The sequence below is a fragment of the Ostrea edulis genome, chromosome 4 (assembly GCF_947568905.1).
Source record: "Ostrea edulis chromosome 4, xbOstEdul1.1, whole genome shotgun sequence".
NCBI classification, from domain to species: domain Eukaryota; kingdom Metazoa; phylum Mollusca; class Bivalvia; order Ostreida; family Ostreidae; genus Ostrea; species Ostrea edulis.
In genome coordinates this window covers 43,259,446-43,280,638 of record NC_079167.1, presented here as the reverse complement: position 1 = coordinate 43,280,638, position 21,193 = coordinate 43,259,446, and the positions used below count along the sequence as shown (strand labels likewise).

Sequence of the window (21,193 nt, the reverse complement as noted above, 5' to 3'; positions counted from 1 at the left end):
CAAACGCTGTCACTGACAAACACCAGAGAAGACTGCGCCAAATTGTTATTGAAACTCTACAAGAAGTGCAATGCTGAGAGCATTCTTCAGTGTTTGAAGGCTTCTGGGCACGAAGAACTCTGCAAAACTGTGGAGGATGACTCCCCACCCGATCACAAATCGAAGATGTTCAAGACACCCCCGGCCTGCGGTCTTCATCTGGAGGGTCAGAAACTCATCGATAACTTTTCGGACAAAGTGAAAATGAAAATTCACAATGCTGAAGCTAGAGACTGCATATCCAAGTTCGATGTGTGGAGTCGGACGCTACTTAACGCCATCAAACGTGGAAATCTGGATCCTCGAGAAGAGCAGAAGTATGCGGACTGTTGTTTTGTGTTGCTGGACGCTCTGATTGTGCTGTACCGTACACACAATGCCGATCGACAGTTCGTTTCTGGTAAAACGGAATTCAAAAGCATGGAATACCTTATTTCTAAGACGGCAAATCCGACATTGACAAGAATTCGCTATCAGAGTCGATATGGAGTATCATTATTTCAAGGAGGCAAAACACAGAAAGGTTTGCAATATATTGCAATAGCTTTGAGTGATGCAACAATGTTCATGTCGGGTAAGGATATTGGAAATATTCTGTTTGCTCTTGTAAACATCAAACTTGAATTATATGCTCGAAGTTATAATGATGATTTGAAGAAGGAAATATTTGATCTTATTGAGTCGGGAATTCGATATTTCGAGAATGAAAGCGAAGATTCTCGCAATAATTGGCGCTGCGTTTACCTGGACAAGAAAACGTGTTGCCATTTAGGACTAAACAGTGATGGCAAAGTTATCGAAGGGGTTGTTGTTAATGAGCAGGACTTAGAAAAAGCACATTTGTGCTTGCTAGAAGCCGAACAACTCAATTCCGTAATGGACATACGCAGACGCATGCATTTCTACAGAGCTAAAGCCAAGTACCACAAGCATCAAGATGAAACCAACATTTCTGATGGGTTCTTGGGAGAGGCTCTGAAATTGGCCAAAAAGGGGAGTTTTCACCATGACCAAAAAATACTGATGCAGCAATGCACGTCCTTTGAAATATCGTCTGGAAAACAAGCCGTGGAACACACTACCGATTATGACGTCACACCGGAAGCCAACATGGAAGCAAACTGCGACATCGATACGAATGATTTGGACAAACGAGCTTTAAATAATATTGCAAGAGCTTTAAACATCGATACTTATGGATGCATTAATGTGGCAAAAAAAGAACCTACCGAAAATTGAGTCAGATAGGATCAATCACCCCCCCCCCTCCCCCTTTTTCATTGCGTTCGTAACAATACATGCCTGTGTTTAGAAAGGCATTAATGACGATTGTTGTCAATTGCTAATAATGATGAAGATTAAAACTTAATTTATGTTTTTATAAGTAAAATGAATACAATTTACTGTATGGAATATAATTTATTCCCATGAAGTCTGAAACAATGGAGAAAATTGTATTGAGTTATGTGGAAAGAAGTACTATATGCATTTCAACTTATGAACATGATAGCAAATTTAAAAGTCTCCCCCCCCCCCCCCCCCCCCCCCCCCCCCCCCCACATTTTTTAAAAGGAATTTTATATTTTACAACCAAACTAGCCTATATATATATATATATATATATATATATATATATTAATATATCAACCCTTTTTTGTTTTTGTATGAACTATCCTTAAATTCAGACTCGTTGTCTGTTTCTCTTTTGATTTTCTGTGACATCCTTCGCCACTGATGTGTTGTTTTTCTTTTGTTTTTGTTTTTGTTTTGTTTTTGTCTTCCAGGCTGGTCGACTATTCCCGTTGCGAGACTACTGTAAAGTATGTGTGGTGTCATATTGCGTCAGAATGTATCTGAATACATTATATGTACATCATGTCTACACACGTGTTATCCTTACCTTTTATTGTGGTAATCAGTGTTTTCCTCACTATGGATACAGCTTTATAGTCATTGCATAGCATTACTTACCGTTACAAACGTTTTATTACACAGTAAAATGAAAATATTATGCAATAAAGAAAATTGATAATAATAACATAATCACATGAGAAATAGTTTCCGTCTCTGTCAATTTAATAGGCGTTTCCCCCAATTAAATTCTTTTATTCACAATAATGTATCATAATTAAATATATCATGTTTCTCTATATCTGCTTAACTAAGAGGGGAGGTATTATCTTATGTAATCTGATTAAAACCAGATCTTTGATCCGCTCCCATATTCCGATGTCTCGAATACAAGCTTATCAGAATATCGGAGCGGATCAAAGATCTGTTTTTCATCAGATTGTAATAAATATACCATGAAGGCGTTAAAAATAACAAACGATATATTCCTCATGTGAATGAGAAGTAGAGCGAGTGAAGCACCGTTTAAACCTAAAAAAAAAAAAAAAAAAAATCTGTGTACAATGAACGTAAACACTTGAATGGAGACCTTCTGTAAGATACAGGAAATTAACGTTGAATTCATTTCCTCGACTAATTTAAGGAGGAATAACACCAGAGAAATCTGATACGGATGAAAATTGATATATCATGTACAATAATATTATGAAAGAGAACTTTTAAATTTAGTTTTTAAAAAATGCAGTTATAGTAGGAAATTTAAAACTCCTGCTGGACGAGAACCTGCAATCTACAGATCAGCAGTCGACATGTTAATGGAATGAGCTACCGAGGTATAGGCAACCAAATTTAAAAGAAATATACAAATATTGCTGATATAGATGTTTTCATTCATGTTTCAGAAGGGTGTCAGCCATTATGACGATGTAGTTTACCTCCTTAAAATTCTTTAGAATGCGCCCTGTTTGCAGTTTTATTGAATGAGAAATCAGCAGTAATTTGTTGTTTGAATATTTCATCACTTTTTAAATTCAACAGTAAATATCCAGGAACAGACCTCACTAACTCGTTATTTTGAAAATTATCAATTTCTTCACTGACTTCAATGTTATGATGAAAATACCGATTTCTTCACTAACTCAGTGTTATGATGAAAATACCGATTTCTTCACTGACTTCAATGTTATGATGAAAATACCGATTTCTTCACTGACTTCAATGTTATGATGAAAATACCGATTTCTTCTCTAACTCAATGTTATGATGAAAATACCGATTTCTTCACTAACTCAATGTTATGATGAAAATACCGATTTCTTCACTAACTCAATGTTATGATGAAAATACAGATTTCTTCACTAACTCAATGTTATGATGACAATACCGATTTCTTCACTAACTCAGTGTTATGATGAAAATACCGATTTCTTCACTAACTCAATGTTATGATGAAAATTACCGATTTCTTCACTAACTCAGTGTTATGATGAAAATACCGATTTCTTCGTTTACTTCAATGTTATGATGAAAATTACCGATTTCTTCACTAACTCAATGTTATGATGAAAATTACCGATTTTCTTAACTAACTCAATGTTATGATGACAATACCGATTTTTTCACTAACTCAATGTTATGATGAAAATTGCCGATTTCTTCACTAACTCAATGCTATGATGAAAATTACCGATTTCCTCAATAACTCATTGTTATGACGAAAATTACCGACTCTTTTTATTAGAAGACATGTATCTGTTGCCAGTGACAAAATGTGGTCAAATCTCACAGCGCGTATCATTGTCCGATGTTACAATTATAGGGTTACGTGAAATGATCAAGTTCTTCAGAAAATGTTTGTAGCAACTCGTTCTAATTTTCAATTCCTTTGGAAGGAATTGTGACGCTTTAAGCAAGGTACATGTAGCTGTGAGTCGCTGGGTAAATACTCATTGTAGTTAACTTCACATTTCAACTACTTCTCCAGAACCACTTGGCCAATTTCAACCAAACTTCATGATGGTATGCAACACATCCTCTCACGGTGATACATCTATGTATATGAAAATAATATTCACCCGTGTTAGAACTCCAATTGGAGGAATTTCAAGCACAGATAGATGAAACACTTCAATATGGCGGGTCTATCATTCGCCCGAGTTAGAACTCAAAGGCGGCGAATTTTCAAACACTGTCTCACGAAACAAGCGCGTACACGTCAATATGGCGTCCATTATCAGTCTGCGTAAGAACTCCAAGCGGATGAATTTAAAACACAGAAAGATGAAACACGTCATTATGGTGTCTGGGTAGGACAATGATGGCACACCAACTTTCTACACCTCTGGGACCCGAGTTCGACCCCCGTTATCGGAAGTGGTTGTATGAAAGGCGAAGATAATGAACAGTGATCAATCTCACAACTCCTATAAACATTACAAAATAGAGAGTTGGACAAACACGGACCCCTGGATACCCCCTCACTTATCTCTGGTATATCCAGACCATACCGGTCGCCGCCCACTTGGACATGTGGATTTCATCCGGGTAGTCTGCCTTCTTCCAACACAAACGACCTTTTCATACAAACATCTATACAGATGGAAGATGAGCTCCCGAGCTCTCATGGCTTATCCTGACATTTACCAGGTCAAATAAGACAGAACATTCCAAGACACGAGAGATTCTGCACTGTACACGTTATAAAGTGAAAGATCTAGTAGGACACGTTCTCATTCAATGCGACAAGGGAGGTTACTTTTAAACTATCATCCAATGATTTACTTTATAAACATCTTGAGATGTAGAAATTCTAATAGCCTTAACAGGTTCGATCATGAAGGCATGCTGCTGGAATATTGTTCACTGGCTTGTATGGATATGTTTGACTATGTGTTTAGTTCACAAAGCCCCCCACCCCCCACCCCTTGTGATTAGTATACCTATGTATGTATTTTTTTTTATTTATTAGTGTAGTTCAGATCTTTCCTTCGGTATTTCTTTCATGAAAGGTGAAGATAACGAACAGTACTCAATCTCACAACTCCTTTAAGGAATACAAAATAGATAGTTAGACAAACACAGACCCCCTGGATATACCAGTGGTGGGATCAGCTGCCTAGGAGGAGTAAGCATCCCCTGTCGACCGGTCACGCCCGCCATGAGCCCTATATCTTGATCAGGTACACGGAGTAATCCGTAGTTAAAATCAGAGTGCCAAGAACGGTCTGACAACAAGCCAGAGTCTGGTCTATCCGAAATTGTCACCAGAGATCTACAATGAAAATATATATTCTATTCTATCCGGTGGAAGGGAGAAATACATTTAACTACAATAAAGTCTGTGCACAGAAGAAGAGAAAAAACTTTTGCATAATGATAACGTATCAAGTCTCACAAATCCTTCAAAAGTTGAGAGTATGGCAAACACGGAACCCTGGAACACCAGAGGTAAGACCGGGTGCATTTGAGGAGCAAGTACCCCTTGTTGACTGGTCACACCTGCCGTGATCCATTTATCTTGATCAGTTAAACGGAGTAATCCGTAGTCAAGAACGGTCCAACAATAGGCATGAAACACGACCGACAACATTCGACCTTATGATAGGTTGTATTGGCAACTAAGACCAGTGTTATACATAGAATTTGCAATATGCCGAAGTGAAACGAGAAAGTTTATCCCCCCTCTAGTAGTCTGTTTCGGTTTTAGAATAATCATGCGCATGACGTGCTCTCGCGTATCGAATTAGTTGCGAGACATAAACACCATATCCAGGCGATAATGGAATACTGCTACATAAATATGCGAAGTTGACGATGGAGAAGCTGAAATCATCCCATTTGTCATGAAGTTTTGTTGTTAGTTTGCTGTTAAAAGTCCTCGTCCAGTAAAATATCAAAATCTGAAACATGTGCGGGAAACTGTGGTGTGTTTTATTTCAAGTTCATTGGGATATACATGTATTGAATCGACATTAATAAAGCGAACATTTCTAATAAGTAAATAAAAATCGTGACTGGTGTATCTAAACGTCGAGTCACAGCGAGAGATTTTGTTTTTCTTCTCGTATAAAAGCTTTTCAATAAATTCTTCCTTAAAAGAATACAAAAATAGGTTGGCTAATAAAGGAACACAATTTGTACCCATGAGAATCCCGACAGATTGCCGGAAGACCTGATCTCCGAAGACTGCATAGACATTGTCCATGAGGAACTCCTGCATCAGAGTACTGCACGAAGAATCAGAAAAGCACACAACAAAGTCAGTTTTGGGACGGCTGTTAACAAAATATGAATATTTCCGAGTTCCATCTATATTAAAGAAACCACCACTGTCAGTGTCAAATAGTCTTGAATTCATCGTGACGAATGGTGGCGTAAAGTGTTGAAAGGTCGTACATTTTTATGCTGTTGATTTTGGAAAAGTTTTTAATTTGGAAGTTACTAAAAGTTCTGAGGAATTTTTAAGAATCCACTTTTGTGATTCACACCACTTCTCATTGTGCCATATGGTATCGAACATGTATACAATCAATGATAATTAACGCACTTAGGGTGGTATGAGATTTGATCACGTGACCAATTTCATATCATATCCCAATAACACTAAAAAAAAAATATATCTATTTCTTAAATATTCGCGATAACCATCGATACAAATTGTCGCCGACATCATATGTTACAGCTTGGGAAACTCTGGAAATCATTTCACTTTATGAATTGAATGCAACTACATATCATTACAACATGCATTCCATTCCCTCGTTTACTTGAATGAAGATGAATTATATCTGGAGGTTTTTATATAAAGTTTGATCAAAATGGTCCGATGGTTCTCCAGAGGCCCAGACGTGAAATTGCCTATAGAAGACAATTAAGGAAGTAGAAATTTCGATACCACAAAGGTTTTCTCTTACAAAATTTCATTAGTGAGCACGTTATATTCCATAAAATCTATATGGAATGTTATATCTGCCGATACAATTGTGTAACACTTCATTCATATCTTTCGTGAAATTATTAGCAATTCAATATTCTTAATGGATTTAGTGGTTGAGAGGTTTAAAAAGGGATGGAATCAATGGGTATTTTCAGGTCTCAGTTCAAATCAATCGATCATCATAAAACAAGAGGTACTGTGAGCAATGCTCACCAAGAATATCCCCCCCCCCCAATCTCCCAAAGGGTGTTGGTAATAGGTATAAACTACCTCTTTTCTGAGTGTAAAAAACAAATGGCATGACAAACCTTGGGTATTCTCGTTTGTAGGGAGAAATGGATTATCTAGGAACACAGCATCTCCATGCAATGAAAAAAGCCGTTAAAGAATTTAAATGGAAACCATATTGCTACTTCGATGTCCAGTGCACGTGACCTTTGACCCCAAAATCGATAGGGAACATCTTCATCCCATGGGTAGTCCATATGTATGATATGGTGACTAGGTGGAAAGGATAACGCTTTAGAGCCCGGAAACCATATTGCTACTTCGATGTCCAGTGCGCTTGACCTTTAACCTTTTGACCCCAAAATCGATAGGGAACATCTTCATCCCATGGGTAGTCCATATATATGATATGGTGACGGTAGGTGGAAAGGATAATGCTTTAGAGCCCGGAAACCATTGCGCCTACAGACGGACGGACAACCCGATTCCAGTATACCCCCCCCCCCCCCCCCCCCCCCACAACTTGTTGCGGGGGGTATAATTATGTTCTCTATCCTTACCTTAATCTGAAAACAAAATGTTTCACTATTGCTCCATTTTCTCCTTAAATTCAAAATTCCTTCAGATTAATTTCAATAATCACATTGGCATTAAAATTTTAAGGACAAAAACAGTCCCCACATTTTATGGAGACTATTTGTTTTTCAGATTGCGGAGTAAGAAATGTAACAGATTGGAGTACTGGACTTGTATTATTACACAGTACAATCCCTTAGCTCAATCAGAAGAAACGTTGCTGTAATGTAATTCTTTTCTATGTAAAAGATAAAGTGTATCAAATCTGTTTAAATACATCTATAATTAACACCACATCAAGCTATCATCATCACATCAATTTATCTTTAAATTCAACATCTTTATTCGACTGAAATTGACATGTAGTAAACACAAAATTTAACCAAGCTATCATCATAACATCAATTCAAAACACAAAATTTGTCATATAGGTAAAAGTAAGCAATGAAATAATAAAACAATTCAAAATAAATTGCTTTCTTTATTATCATAAAACACACAATCAAACTTGGTGAACAAACTCATGCTTGTTTATAGTTGTAAAAACGTCTTCAGTACGACACATTATAATGAAATGACAGATCTCTAAGACTGTCTCCCAATGATATAAAAAAAAAATGCAATGAGAATGTACGAAAAATATTGCATTTTATAGCTTACATAATGCCTTCAAACTTCTCCTTGTATAAAGGGACATTAGTACACTTGAAATTGTGTCTTTAAATTAATAGTGACGGAAAAGCCATCAAGTCACATGTACTAGTAGTCATACTTAAAAAAATTCAAGTAACTTACATGTAGCAGTGATGTGAAAAAATTCAAAGGCAGAAAATGTTGGACAACAGCAACAATTTTTGTTAAATAAACTACTAACTGCATTAATTTGACAATATCAGAGTTCAAGTATACAGTTCTATTCACAAGTCTTTACAAACATCTAAATACAATACTTGGATTTCTTATGCTTGCAGGGGTCGAAATTAACTTTTTCTTCCACAGGCTAATTTTAGCCTGTGGGTAAAAAATCCACAGGCTAAAATGAAAACCTACAAGCTAAAATAAAAATAATAAAGCAGTGCTCTTTTGTCATGTTTTTTTTTTTTAATCAATGATTTTCCCCACCATTACTGAGCCTAGTGGGTCAACAGGCATCGTTTGGACAAAACACTAATTTACGTAAGTCATATGATGCAATGTTTAGGTCTCTTGACCATCGCATCTCTAATATTCACAACCTGCTTACCGCAGGTATAGATCCAATGTCTTCCAATTTCATGCCACGTCAGGGTTGTCACGAGTAATTTTTGAAAGCGAATCCCAGACTCATGGTTTATAAGCAGCACGATCACGAGCCCCATGATTTTTTTTTTTTTTGGTAATCGCCCACATGGTGAGCTGTGCACTCGTGCCATGACTACAACCCGACCTCAATATGAAACTGAATTAATGTAAATAGAAAATTCTGATTAAATTAACTACCGGAAGACTTGAATTCCAAGTATATATGAGCTTTTTGTTATTCATTTATCTAACAAGAAATCGGAGTCTATGTTTTACCAAGTCAATTTAATCACCCCTATAAGTGAACAGGTCTATATTTTTCATTATAATGCAATGTCCGACCTCTTTGTTTGACACTGAGTTTCTTAAAAAATCATAAAAGAAAAATCCGGATGGAAACGGTTGTTGAAATCAGTCGTTCATGTAAGCGTTTGTATGATTTTGAGTGCAAGTTTAAGAAAAGCGAATGGGGCATCGCGGCTTAAAACGGATACGATACGATCATGGTTTGTAAATCCCCACTCGCTGAGATTTTCGAGTGTCCCCTATTTTTACTCGCTATTTTTCAAATCTACTCGCAATTCGCGAGTATTTCTCGCTAATTTCAAGCCCTGGCTTGTATCAAAAGGAGAAGATACCCATGGACCTTAATGCTCACCTGCATATCACACAAAGATAAACTAAAATCAGAATTAATAGTGGACACCCAATAGCCTGAACCCTTGACCGAAGGGTTATGAATTTCCATAATTATGGTAGAGACTGTCATACTACTCACATTAAAGTATTCAGCTTTATATTTGTTAGATGTTCATGTGTAAAGAATAAAGTTATTTTTTACAAATTAAATGCCTAATGCAAACAGCCTGGTTATCAGAGTCTACACTGATAAACCCGCAGTAATAAAATTTAAATATCCCATTGAAAATTCATCTTCCTTATCTTATTTGTGTACACAGTCTCAAAGATTGAGTAAACCTGCTTTAAAAACTATTAATAAAGGAATGATTCATCAGACGCTTTCGCCCCATGCTTGTGGCTTCTTGGAGACACTGGCCATGAACTTCACAATTTTTGTTCCCCTAACCAATGATGCAACACACCAATATTGATGAAAACTAGTCATGTAGATTTTAAGAAGAGGTTAAAATGTTATACCTACAACAAATGACAAGCAAAATAAAACAGCAACAGATCAGAATTGGTCACCTGAACGACTCAGGTGACCTATCAAGTGGTTGAGTTTATCACAGTCAACAAACAAATACTACATACTCAAGATATGTTAGATCATATATCAATAATATCATATATCACCTGTAAATAGGTCTAAATATCTGTTCAGATGCTAGTAAACTATAGCAGATAAGTTTTTTTTTAATATAAAAAGTGACCTGTAAAAACAGCTCCATATGTACTTATTGAAATACAACATGATGGTGGTCTGATATTCACTGGATGATTTTCTGAGGACACATTTCAATGAAATCTGAATTAAGCATAAAACACATATGTATGCTGCCTACATTTTCACATTGATGATCCTTGATGTTTCAGGAATGTACAATTCGTCATGGCTGGGCCATTTTTTTCGTAGGAAACATCAGAAATTGATTACAAAAGAGCCTCCACAAAGTGATGTAACGATTTAGGAATTGAGCCCCCAGTCGTAAACCATGTATCCCACTTTGTAAGACTTCCCATCCAACAGTTCCCTCAACTGAGATTTCCTCTCTCCATCGGGTAAGTTTGATAAAATCCACCGCAAAACCTGTAAAATATCGACTTCTACACAGGGGTCATAATAACGTGTGTAAATTAAGAACAAATTTTCAAATGAATTTCATATTCAAATAAAAAGGTCCTACATTAAACATCTCCCAAAAACTGTTCATTTTCAAACTCTCAAAAATCACAATCTTAATAAAAACTGTTCATTTTCAAACCCTCCAGGTGTCTAAAATCTCAATCTTACTAAGTGATTAATGTCAGTTTCACCTCTTCTTTATTTTTTCCAAAATCCTCTTGGTACCAGCTGAGAATTTTAGTCAGCATGATTTGTTTCCTGCTCATGTTGATAGTAAGGCCATCATCACCGTCTAAAAACGCCTCTGCTGCCAGCTTCAGCTGCTCATTTAAACCCTAAAAAAGCCACCATAGATCACTACAGGCTAACTTTCAGATGTTCATTTCAACCCTAGAAATTTACAAGGCACCATACATAGATCACTGCAGGCTAACTTTCAGTTGTTCATTAAGACCCTAGAAATTTACAAGCCACCAACTACAGGCTAACTTTCAGCTGTTCATTTAAACCATAGAAAACAAGAGGTACTGTGAGCAATGCTCACTAAGAATACCCCTGCTTACCCCAATCTCCCAAAGGGTGTTGGTAATAGGTATAAACTACCTCTTTTCTGAGTGTAAAAAACAAATGGCATGACAAACCGAACCATATTGCTACTTCGATGTCCAGTGCGCGTGACCTTTGACCTTTTGACCCCAAAATCGATAGGGAACATCTTCATCCCATGGGTAATCCATATGTATAATATGGTGACTGTAGGTGGAAAGGATAACGCTTTAGAGCCCGGAAACCATATTGCTACTTCGATGTCCAGTGCGCTTGACCTTTGACCTTTTGACCCCAAAATCGATAGGGAACATCTTCATTCCCATGGGTAGTCCATATGTATGATATGGTGACGGTAGGTGGAAAGGATAACGCTTTAGAGCCCGGAAACCATATTGCTACTTCGATGTCCAGTGCGCTTGACCTTTGACCTTTTGACCCCAAAATCGATAGGGAACATCTTCATCCCATGGGTAGTCCATATATATGATATGGTGACGGCAGGTGGAAAGGATAATGCTTTAGAGCCCGGAAACCATTGCGTCTACAGACGGACGGACAGACAGACGGACAACCCGATTCCAGTATACCCCCCCTCCAACAACTTGTTGCGGGGGGTATAATTACAAGATACCATAGATCACTACAGGCTAACTTTCAGCTGTTCATTTAAACCCTAGAAATTTACAAGTCACCATAGATCACTGCAGGTTAACTTTCAGTTGTTCATTTAAACCCTAGAAATTTACAAGTCACCATAGATCACTGCAGGTTAACTTTCAGTTGTTCATTTAAACCCTAGAAATTTACAAGACACCATAGATTACTCCAGGTTAACTTTCAGCTGTTCATTTAAATCCTAGAAATTTACAAGGCCCCATAGATCACTGCATGCTAACTTTCAGTTGTTCATTTAAACCCTAGAAATTTACAAGACACCATAGATCACTGCAGGTTAACTTTCAGCTGTTCATTTAAACCCTAGAAATTTACAAGACACCATAGATCACTCCAGGTTAACTTTCAGCTCTTCATTTAAACCCTAGAAATTTACAAGACACCATAGATCACTGCAGGTTAACTTTCAGCTGTTCATTTAAACCCTAGAAATTTACAAGACACCATAGATCACTGCAGGTTAACTTTCAGCTCTTCATTTAAACCCTAGAAATTTACAAGACACCATAGATCACTGCAGGTTAACTTTCAGCTGTTCATTTAAACCCTAGAAATTTACAAGACCCCATAGATCACTGCAGGCTAACTTTCTTAGTTCAACATAGATTATACTACGTAACTCATGTAGTGTATTTATAACCAATGAATCCTTAACTGGTCGTGGTAGCTCAGTGGTAGAGCGTTCACTTCTAAACCGGGAGGTCGTGAGTTCGAGCCCCGCTCATGCCATGGCCGCGTCAAACCTAAGACGTAAATAGAGGTAGTGCTCTTTCAACAAAATGCTTGACATTTAGGAGTGAGAATTACAGGTCTTTCAGATATGACTTTAGAAATGGAGGTCCTGTGTTGCTGCAGGTATTGGTATGGTAAAGAATCCTCACTGCTACGGCCCTGATTGCTAAGCATGGATCAAATATTGTGGTACTTCACCTACAGCTGGCCTAAAACCATAAACTGAGAATATTCTTCAGTTTAAATTTCACATCCAACTAACTTTTGAAATAATTTTCATAAACAAATAAAGTTTTCAATATATGTTTACATTTGATTTTTTTTTTTTTATAAACCTGCATTTTTTTTAAACATCTGTGAAAAATTCTCAACAGGGTGTAAAACAAACAAATATTAATCCACCAACCTATGAATAATTGTAATCGTGTCATTCTCCCCAATGTACTAGACAAAATGAGGAGATTTTCAACAGAATGAAACAATGAAGTTTAAATGCTATTATGATTTTTCAGAATTTTTAAAATGGAAATATAGAAAATCATTTATTGTCTTCTTGATAATTATTTTTTGCCAAAAAAATGAGATTTCCAAACAAAAATTTAAAAACTGTATTGCGCTTAAACACGCCATCTAACTCACTGCTGGTATAAATTTTTGATATCTAGTTATCTTAGTACATTAACAAGAGGCCAACAGGTCTTATAGGTCGCCTACATTAACATCATATGACTTATTTGGACACATCCTAGAGTCAAACCCTGTGGTTCCGAAATTCATATTTTTGGTACATCCTTTTCTGCTTTTCCTAACTATAATGCCTCTAGTTTTAAACTGTACTGAGCAAACTTAAAGAAGTCTTTCAAATGATAAAGACAATAATTTTCACTCCACCCTGGAATCAAACCCTTACCGCCTAGGATCATGAAATTTACAATTTTAACGAAGGACTACCTACTCCTTTTAAATATCAATTTAATTTCAATTTAGTATCAAATCAATAGCATTAAAAAAGATGTTCTTTAAATGTTTTAAACATAAATACTATACACATATACCAAGTTTGGCCCCATCCTGGAGTCAGAACCTCTATCCCGGGAATCATGATTTTACAATTTATGTCTCTCTTGTTCCAAAGATGTTTCATACCAAATTTGAAAAGAATTGCAATGGTAGTTATCAAGATGTTAAAAATGTTTAATCATGACGGGGGATGCAGACTAATTGCAATATGTCAAGTCTCAACATGTGAGAATGTTTAATCATCAACGCACGGCGGATGACATGGGACACAGACTAATTGCAATAGGTCAAGTCTCAACATGTGAGGATGTTTGGTTTTTTTACATCCAGTAGAGAATTTTTCACTCATATGGAGACTAGTGTTGAAAAATCGGAAAAATTTCATAATCGATAATTGGTCATAATCGGAAGAACTGTATCAATCAATGATCGATATAACCGGTATTTACATGTAGTTAATAAATGTTTATCATTTTTTGGGTTATTTCTATTTAGTTTTATGGATATGTGCAGCATACACACTAGCTGGTGTCACTGAATTCCCACTTTTCAATGTGGAGTCCACTCTGATTCTCCCCTGCACACGTCTCGATATAAAAGCGGGATAAACAGTCGGATGAATCTCGGATTAGATATTAATTAGTGTACAGGCGACAATCAATTATGAAAAATAGAATCGATAATTGGAATCGAAGAGACAAAAACGATCGACAATCGATTGTCAGCGATAATAGTTTCATCACTAATTGAGACGTCACCGTACCCAAATTTAGACTTATGCTTAGCACTCCTGGCCGTAGCAGTGAGGGTTATTCAACATGCCAACGCCTGCCACAGTACAGGTCCTCTGTTTTTAACGTCATATCCAAAAGACCCGTGATTCTCACCTCTAAATGCTGAGAGTTTGGCGAAGGAGCAATGTCTACCTATGTTTTCGTCTTAGGATTGACATTGCCATTGCACAAATGTGGCTCAAACTCACACCCTCCCAGTTATGAAGCGAACGCTCTACCACTGAGCTACAGTAACTGGTCAATATGTGATTAAGTGACTGGACTATGCAGGCTACCAGTGTAGGGGCAGATCAGTTAATGACTCACATCGGTTGAGTAGGTCTTGATAGGGGGACAACTCTTGGCTCCACACACTAGGGCAAAGTGAATATAGGGCTCTGGTTCCTCTAATGCAATGTGAAATCGAGGGTCTGACTGCGAGAATGGCCGGAATAACATTCCTAAAACAAACAAGTTTTCGATGTATTTGGACTACACATTTTTGCAATGTTTTAAGCTGTACAATGTACAAGTGATGCATCCTACCGTGAAATCAACAATGAAATCTCACTCTTCCATCCTCTACTAATTAATTAGGTGCATTATATATTATTAACTTGTTACATAAAACAGTAATACTAACGCAGCATATTTCACTGCAGGTAGGATTAAATCTCCCTTATTTTACACCTACATATACAGTGCATTTCTAAATTTAATTTTCATTTCTGATGTATTTGTGATGTAAAATTAACTACAGTTGAGCCTTGTTATCTTGAACTCGATGGGACTGAGAAAAAACTTCCCGAGATATCCGAGGATTCAAGGGTAAAATACTACAAGAATAAGTGGTTGGAACTTCCAAATCACTTTGGCATATCCATGGTATTTGAAATATTGGTGTTCGAGATACCGAAGTTTATCTCTAATTCATTAACTACAATCAATCACTTACCTACACCCTTCCTGTTAGCTCTTAGAACCCCATTCTCCATATCCTGTAGAGAGTAGGCATGTCCACCAATGATATAACGCACAGTGTTGAAAAACTGTAATCATTGTCAAATAGGTATATTAACATACAAATTCAAACCCCATTTCATCTGCAGTTTTTAAAATTTACATTATATGAAAGCTGCATAGTCTCAATCTTAAAGAGACTGGTTCACAATTTTTGAAAAAAATATTTTGAATTTTTAATGTTAAACATTAAAAATATAACTCATTTATTGTTGACAACCAAAATTTTGACCTTCTGAATGCAAGAGTAAATGCAATATTTTAGCCTTAAATCTGTGTTATGTAAACAAAGACTCAAGTCTTTTTATGTATACAAATAAACCAGTGAATTATTAATTTTGTAATATAAAGCATCTTAATTCGCATGGTCACAAATTTTAACTTTTAGATAACAAATTTTACCCAAAGAATGCTTGAAATGTGAAAGATATAATAAACTTAGATCAAAATCCATTTCTTTAGCAAATTCATAAACAATAACATACCACAATCTTTGTTTACAAAACAAATAATAATTTTTATGTAAAATCTTTTAAACACATTAGACAAATTTCAATCATTAAAAGTGAAAAAGAAAATTTTGGGGAAAATCGGGAATCAGTCCCTTTAAAGGCCTAATTCAAAATATTGTTTGTTTTCCTTTTGTGACCCAAAACTTTGACCTTTGTCACCTATGGGAAAGAAAAAAATTTTATTTTGGGGTCAAATGCAGTATGGAAATACAGTTAATATTTACAGTTTAACCTTGTTATCGTGAGAATCATAATTAAACTTTAGATTCTGGTCTGTCCCAATATTCTCCCAGAGAGCTGCAGATCGGCAACTAGTCCCAATGTTTATAAAACTAAACAGAACATGTACACTGAATACACTTATTTATTATGTACCCATCAATGTATCGTTCTCTGATACTGTGAATTTCATAGCGTGTGATCCGGTTTTCCAGATCACCACACTGTGGTTTTCTGATTCCGTATCTGATTCAGTATCCTCTGAAACTGATGCCATCACAATGCATCAACGCAATGTTATTTGTGGAAAATTTTGACCGCGTCACAAACAAAACTGCGTACACAAAATATAATTTCATTGTATGTCTGTATATTTGATAATTTGGATTACATTTAGTATCTTATAAATGTGGATTTAAAATGCATAAGGGGGTATATAATAAATTTATCATTACTACAGTAACTTGATCCAAAGAGTTGGATCACGTCTTGTTGACAGGCGCGGATCATCAGATCAAACTCGACATGATCTGACTCTTCGGATCAAGTTACTGTAGTAATAATATATATTTCTCAGATCTACCTTGTATCTCTGCCAGAGATTGACCGGTGGGCCTACAGACACATTGGCGTGGATGACCAAAGCATTGTAGATGTTGATGAAGAAGGCCACTTTTTCGTCCATGCTAGCGTCTGCTATGTTTACTCTCTGTAGTTCTTTTGTCAGACGTACATATTTCTTGAATTCGTCACTCCCAGCTATTCCCTTGTAGTCTACTTTCTGTTTAATGAGAAAAAAAATCTTAAAGTTTGCTAAATCTTCAACAAATGAAAAAAAGAGAAACAAATTCACATCAGCTTCCACGATTTTGAGGAAAAATTGCCCATGGCATGCAGACTTTAAACACTCCTGACCACCTACTTTTCCATCTTTTGACAAAAAGGCAGCATATATTTTCAATATGAGTTTCCTTATGTCTTCACCCAAGTCACCAGCTGAAATCAAGTAAGCACGAGTATCAACATGTGTAGGAATTATAAACCGATTAATAATAGACAGACAGACTGATAGTATCAACATGTGTAGGAATTATAAGCCGATTAATAACAGACAGACATACTGATAGTATCAACATGTGTAGGAATTATAACCGATTAATAACAGACAGACAGACAGACTGATAGTATCAACATGTGTAGGAATTATAAGCCGATTAATAATAGACAGACAGACAAACTGATAGTATCAACACGTGTAGGAAGTATAAAATACACTGATCGGTCATTAAGTCTTTAATTTTAACGTACTGTAATTCTTTTCTAATTCTTCACTCATATTTTTCCGAATGAGCAAAACCATACGCAATTATATCGCTGGGTTCTATTAAATTTACTCTTTAATAGTAAATTTGAACCCAAGCACTATAATTGCCTGTGAGAAAAACTAAGTATATACACAGGTGAAAAATTTGCATTCTAACTCCGGACATATCTAGCATACTTGATTCTAACAATCTGGAGCACCTGGGTTAATCCGCGATGACCAGCGACACACTTGATTGTGAGCCGGAAATGCACACCTATCCCGCCGGGTAAGCCGATTGAGCCAGAAAATTTTGATAGGTGAAGGCAGCTTCAAGCTGGCGTCTTTGGAGACATTAGTATCGAGAGTTGCTTATTCTAAGACAAAATGTTTTTAATTTTTACACTGGTGAAATAAACATGATTTGTAAATATGTTGGTCATTTCTATGCAAAATAATGTTTATACAATAGAAGGTCAGCATCTTCATTACTGTGCTGTAGCCAGTCTCACTTGATTCTTAACATGTCGCCGGGTATGCCTGGCTTAGTTCGAATTGGCCGGATTTTATCAGAATTAAGTATGCTAATAGTTGCACTCACTTGAGCATAAGGAGGAGACAACATTTTAATCTTAGTGACTAGTTATAAGATTTTTTGTGAAAATGGCCACTGAGCAGTATCATTATAGCATGCATCTAACTTCATGCAGCAGATTTTCTGAAGTCACTGTCCTTATTTCCACAGACAGATCTCACAAAGCAGCCATTTTCCAGCGGTGTAACTACATATTACTATTGCTTTAACTACAGAAGATTCTCACCAGGTCGGGGTCCACACTCTGACATTTCTCCCGCATTCAGAGCTGTTGAATCGTCATCATCCAGAAGTCGGTACAGGGCATCCGAGTCCTGGAATTTCTCAGCTGATTTGAGATTGTGTCCAAAGTGTTGATCTATCAGCTTCTGGCCCATCTCCACGGCAACACTTCTCTCTGAAAAAATCGTAACAAAATATGGTGCTTCTGTGTTGTTTTCTTTTTTTGATGTTATAGTACTTGATACATTCTGCCAAAATCGGAGTATGCCGAACAAAACATTTTTTTTTTACATCACATCTTTATACTTGCTTTCAATCCTATTAGATTTGTATCACTAACATGAATACTTCATATAATTTAGGTACAAGGATCTGACTTTTGAGCCACTTTAAGCATAATTCTTTTGTTAGTGACTTTACAATATCCACACAGTAACTGAATCTTCCACATAATGTTCAAAATCAGTCATTTAAAATTCCACATTCCATCCATTCTCCAGACTAACTTACCTAAACCCTTGATTTCCACAATCCAGACCACAAACTACTTTACCTAAACCCTTGATTTCCACAATCCAGTCCACAAACTACTTTACCTAAACCCTTGGTTTTCACAATCCAGTCCACAAACTCCTTCCCTACAAATGTGTTTTTGTGGAGAATCAACAGTCTCCTATGGTCCTTGATTAGGCCACTCTCTTTGAGATTCTTGACCAAGATGGCATATTCATCTGGCTCACAGGAGAAATCACCCACATCTGTAGGAAAAACAGAAACAGTTTGATCTCATGATGAGTATATCATACACGTTTAGGAGGAGATAGGGAGAGCATGAGAACAAACTTTTGTACCTGAATCTGGAACTGCAGTATCCGGATCAGGAATAACGGGAGCCTCTGGAGGGGCCTCATTAGTGATCAGATCATTCAGGAGCGCCTCAAATTTCTCCTTGTCTTTGATCTACCATAAAAAAAATACAGGTATGTCCTTTTACTGAAAATCTACGATGAAACAGTAAGGGTCAGTCGTCTGGGGCAGTGAATTTTGGATTCATTCAGGCTTGTGCTTTGTAAAGAACATGTGTTCTTGAGACCACTTGTTTTTTTTAATACTAATGATCAATGTTCGGGCTAGTAAATTTAACAGGTAAAAGCGTCCAAACTCTGTTAGGGTGCAAACAAATTTGTGTATCATTAAGTTGTGTACTAGACATATTCCACCAAATTAGTATAAAATGGCTGTCAATCCATCCCCCCCCCCCCCCCCCATTTTTAGAAATAAAAATGCTGTTGTGTGTAAACAATTTTGTGTATTATTAAGTTGTACAAGTTTGGAAGTGATAGAAGAAAAAATGATCAAATGCCGAAAGTTTGGCGAAGGAGCAATCACTACCTCTGTACCAGTATATGTCTTACGTTTGATGAGCCAATGACACGAGCAAAGCTCGAACTAACCTTTCTGTCATAAAGCAAACACTCTACCACTGAGCTATCGCAACTGATTGTCTCATAAACTTGAATATAAGGTAATATATTGTCTCAAACACTTCAAAGCCATTTCAGAGGTCAACTTCACATCTACCAAGAGCAAATTATGCTACATGAAAACAATCTTCCTGTTATTCTTAAGATGTTATTGCACTTAGAACTATAAGTAGTGTCGAAATTACAAAAAAGAACAATTTCCTCCTTGATTTTAGACTATACTTGGACAAACTTTGTTCCTTGGACAGAACTGTTATTATGACATCATGTATACTCAATGACTCCATCATTCTTGTCCAATGTAATTTTTTATTTTTTCCGAGAGCTACGGTTCTCCAGCTAAGGAACTGCAGATATATTGATGTTAAAGTTATAAATCAACCCAAGATAATTTTACGAAAATAATTTAAAAAGTGGTTGTTTTCAATGAATTAAGTAGTAAAAGCAATAAAAGTTGACTCATTTATGGCACTGCACTTCATCTCGGCTGAGATTCGGTGAAGGCGTCAGTCCAAATATTCAGCCAAGCCGAATCTCAGCCAAGATGAGCACTGCACTGCACTGCACTTCGTGACAGTGCCATAAACATGACCGAGTCAATATTAACTTTTTTAGTCCTGAAAGGCGATGAAGGAAGTTTAAAATGCACCCCACCCCAACACACACATAATGTACTCACCAAGGTTTGCAGATCATCGTTTCCACCGACGTGAGTAGCATTAAAGAATATCTGGGGGACCGTCTTCCTTCCTGTTTTAGCGATCAGCTCCTCCCTACACTGCGGGAACCGCTCCAGACTAATGTCCGTGTAAGAAATCTTGTTTTGTTGAAGTGTATTTTTAGCCTGCATGCAATGAGGACATCCCAAAATGGAATAAACGACCACTCGTCCTTTTAACTCCATGTTACCAGAGGATTCTGACACAGCTATAACCCTAAGTACAAACCTGGAGCGTCATCGTGCGCGAAGTAACCACAAACGCGGAACACAACCTCAAACAAGAAAGATAACTCCTGTCAGCATGTTAGTCACGATGTCACATGACGGAGTTCTGTTTGGGTTATTTCATTTGTGCGAATATTCCAGGGCCGTAAATTACATGGAGGCGGAGGAGGCAGCTGCCTCCTCCAACTTTTGAGCCAAAAAAAATTAAAATTTAAAGTTCATTAGAATTTATGTTGTTGCCGCCCAGGCCCCCAGACCCCCGCCTAATTTCCTGCCTCCTCCAAATTGAAGGTTAATTTACGGCCCTGTATTCAGGGAGGGGGCTCGACCCCAGGGGCGGATCCAGGAATTGTGCTTACGGGGGGCGCCGTTTTTCTAAACAAGATACCACGATTTACCTTAAATTTGAAAATTAGGGGAGGGGG

At 36.9% G+C, this 21,193-nt stretch overlaps 1 protein-coding gene across 2 annotated transcripts; it reads right to left on the bottom strand.

Annotated features, from left to right (window-relative positions):
• Positions 1 to 7,955: 7,955 nt before the first annotated feature.
• On the bottom strand, positions 7,956 to 20,841 carry LOC125670590 (uncharacterized). Of its 2 annotated transcripts, none has more exons than XM_056162707.1 (10): positions 20,502 to 20,841; positions 19,190 to 19,298; positions 18,935 to 19,096; positions 18,343 to 18,513; positions 17,141 to 17,214; positions 16,802 to 16,999; positions 15,423 to 15,516; positions 14,795 to 14,928; positions 10,887 to 11,053; positions 7,956 to 10,682 (listed from the first exon to the last, which is right to left on the bottom strand). In XM_056162707.1, coding segments are annotated over exons 1-10 (1,335 nt in total). In that variant the 5' UTR covers positions 20,727 to 20,841; the 3' UTR covers positions 7,956 to 10,681. The 2 variants fall into 2 exon arrangements, with proteins under 2 accessions (XP_056018682.1, XP_056018681.1); XM_056162706.1 differs by having other exon boundaries at positions 10,910 to 11,053.
• Between the last annotated feature and the right edge of the window lie 352 nt (positions 20,842 to 21,193).

Coding starts and splice junctions, on each gene's coding strand:
- LOC125670590 (XM_056162706.1), bottom strand. CDS start 20,726: ATGGAGTTAAAAGGACGAGTGGTCGTTTATTCCATTTTGGGATGTCCT. Junction 17,000..17,140: donor TTTTGTCAAAAGATGGAAAA/GTAGGTGGTCAG, acceptor CTCATTAAACAG/AAAGTAGACTACAAGGGAAT. Junction 11,054..14,794: donor TCAAGACCTACTCAACCGAT/GTGAGTCATTAA, acceptor TGGCTTTTTTAG/GGTTTAAATGAGCAGCTGAA.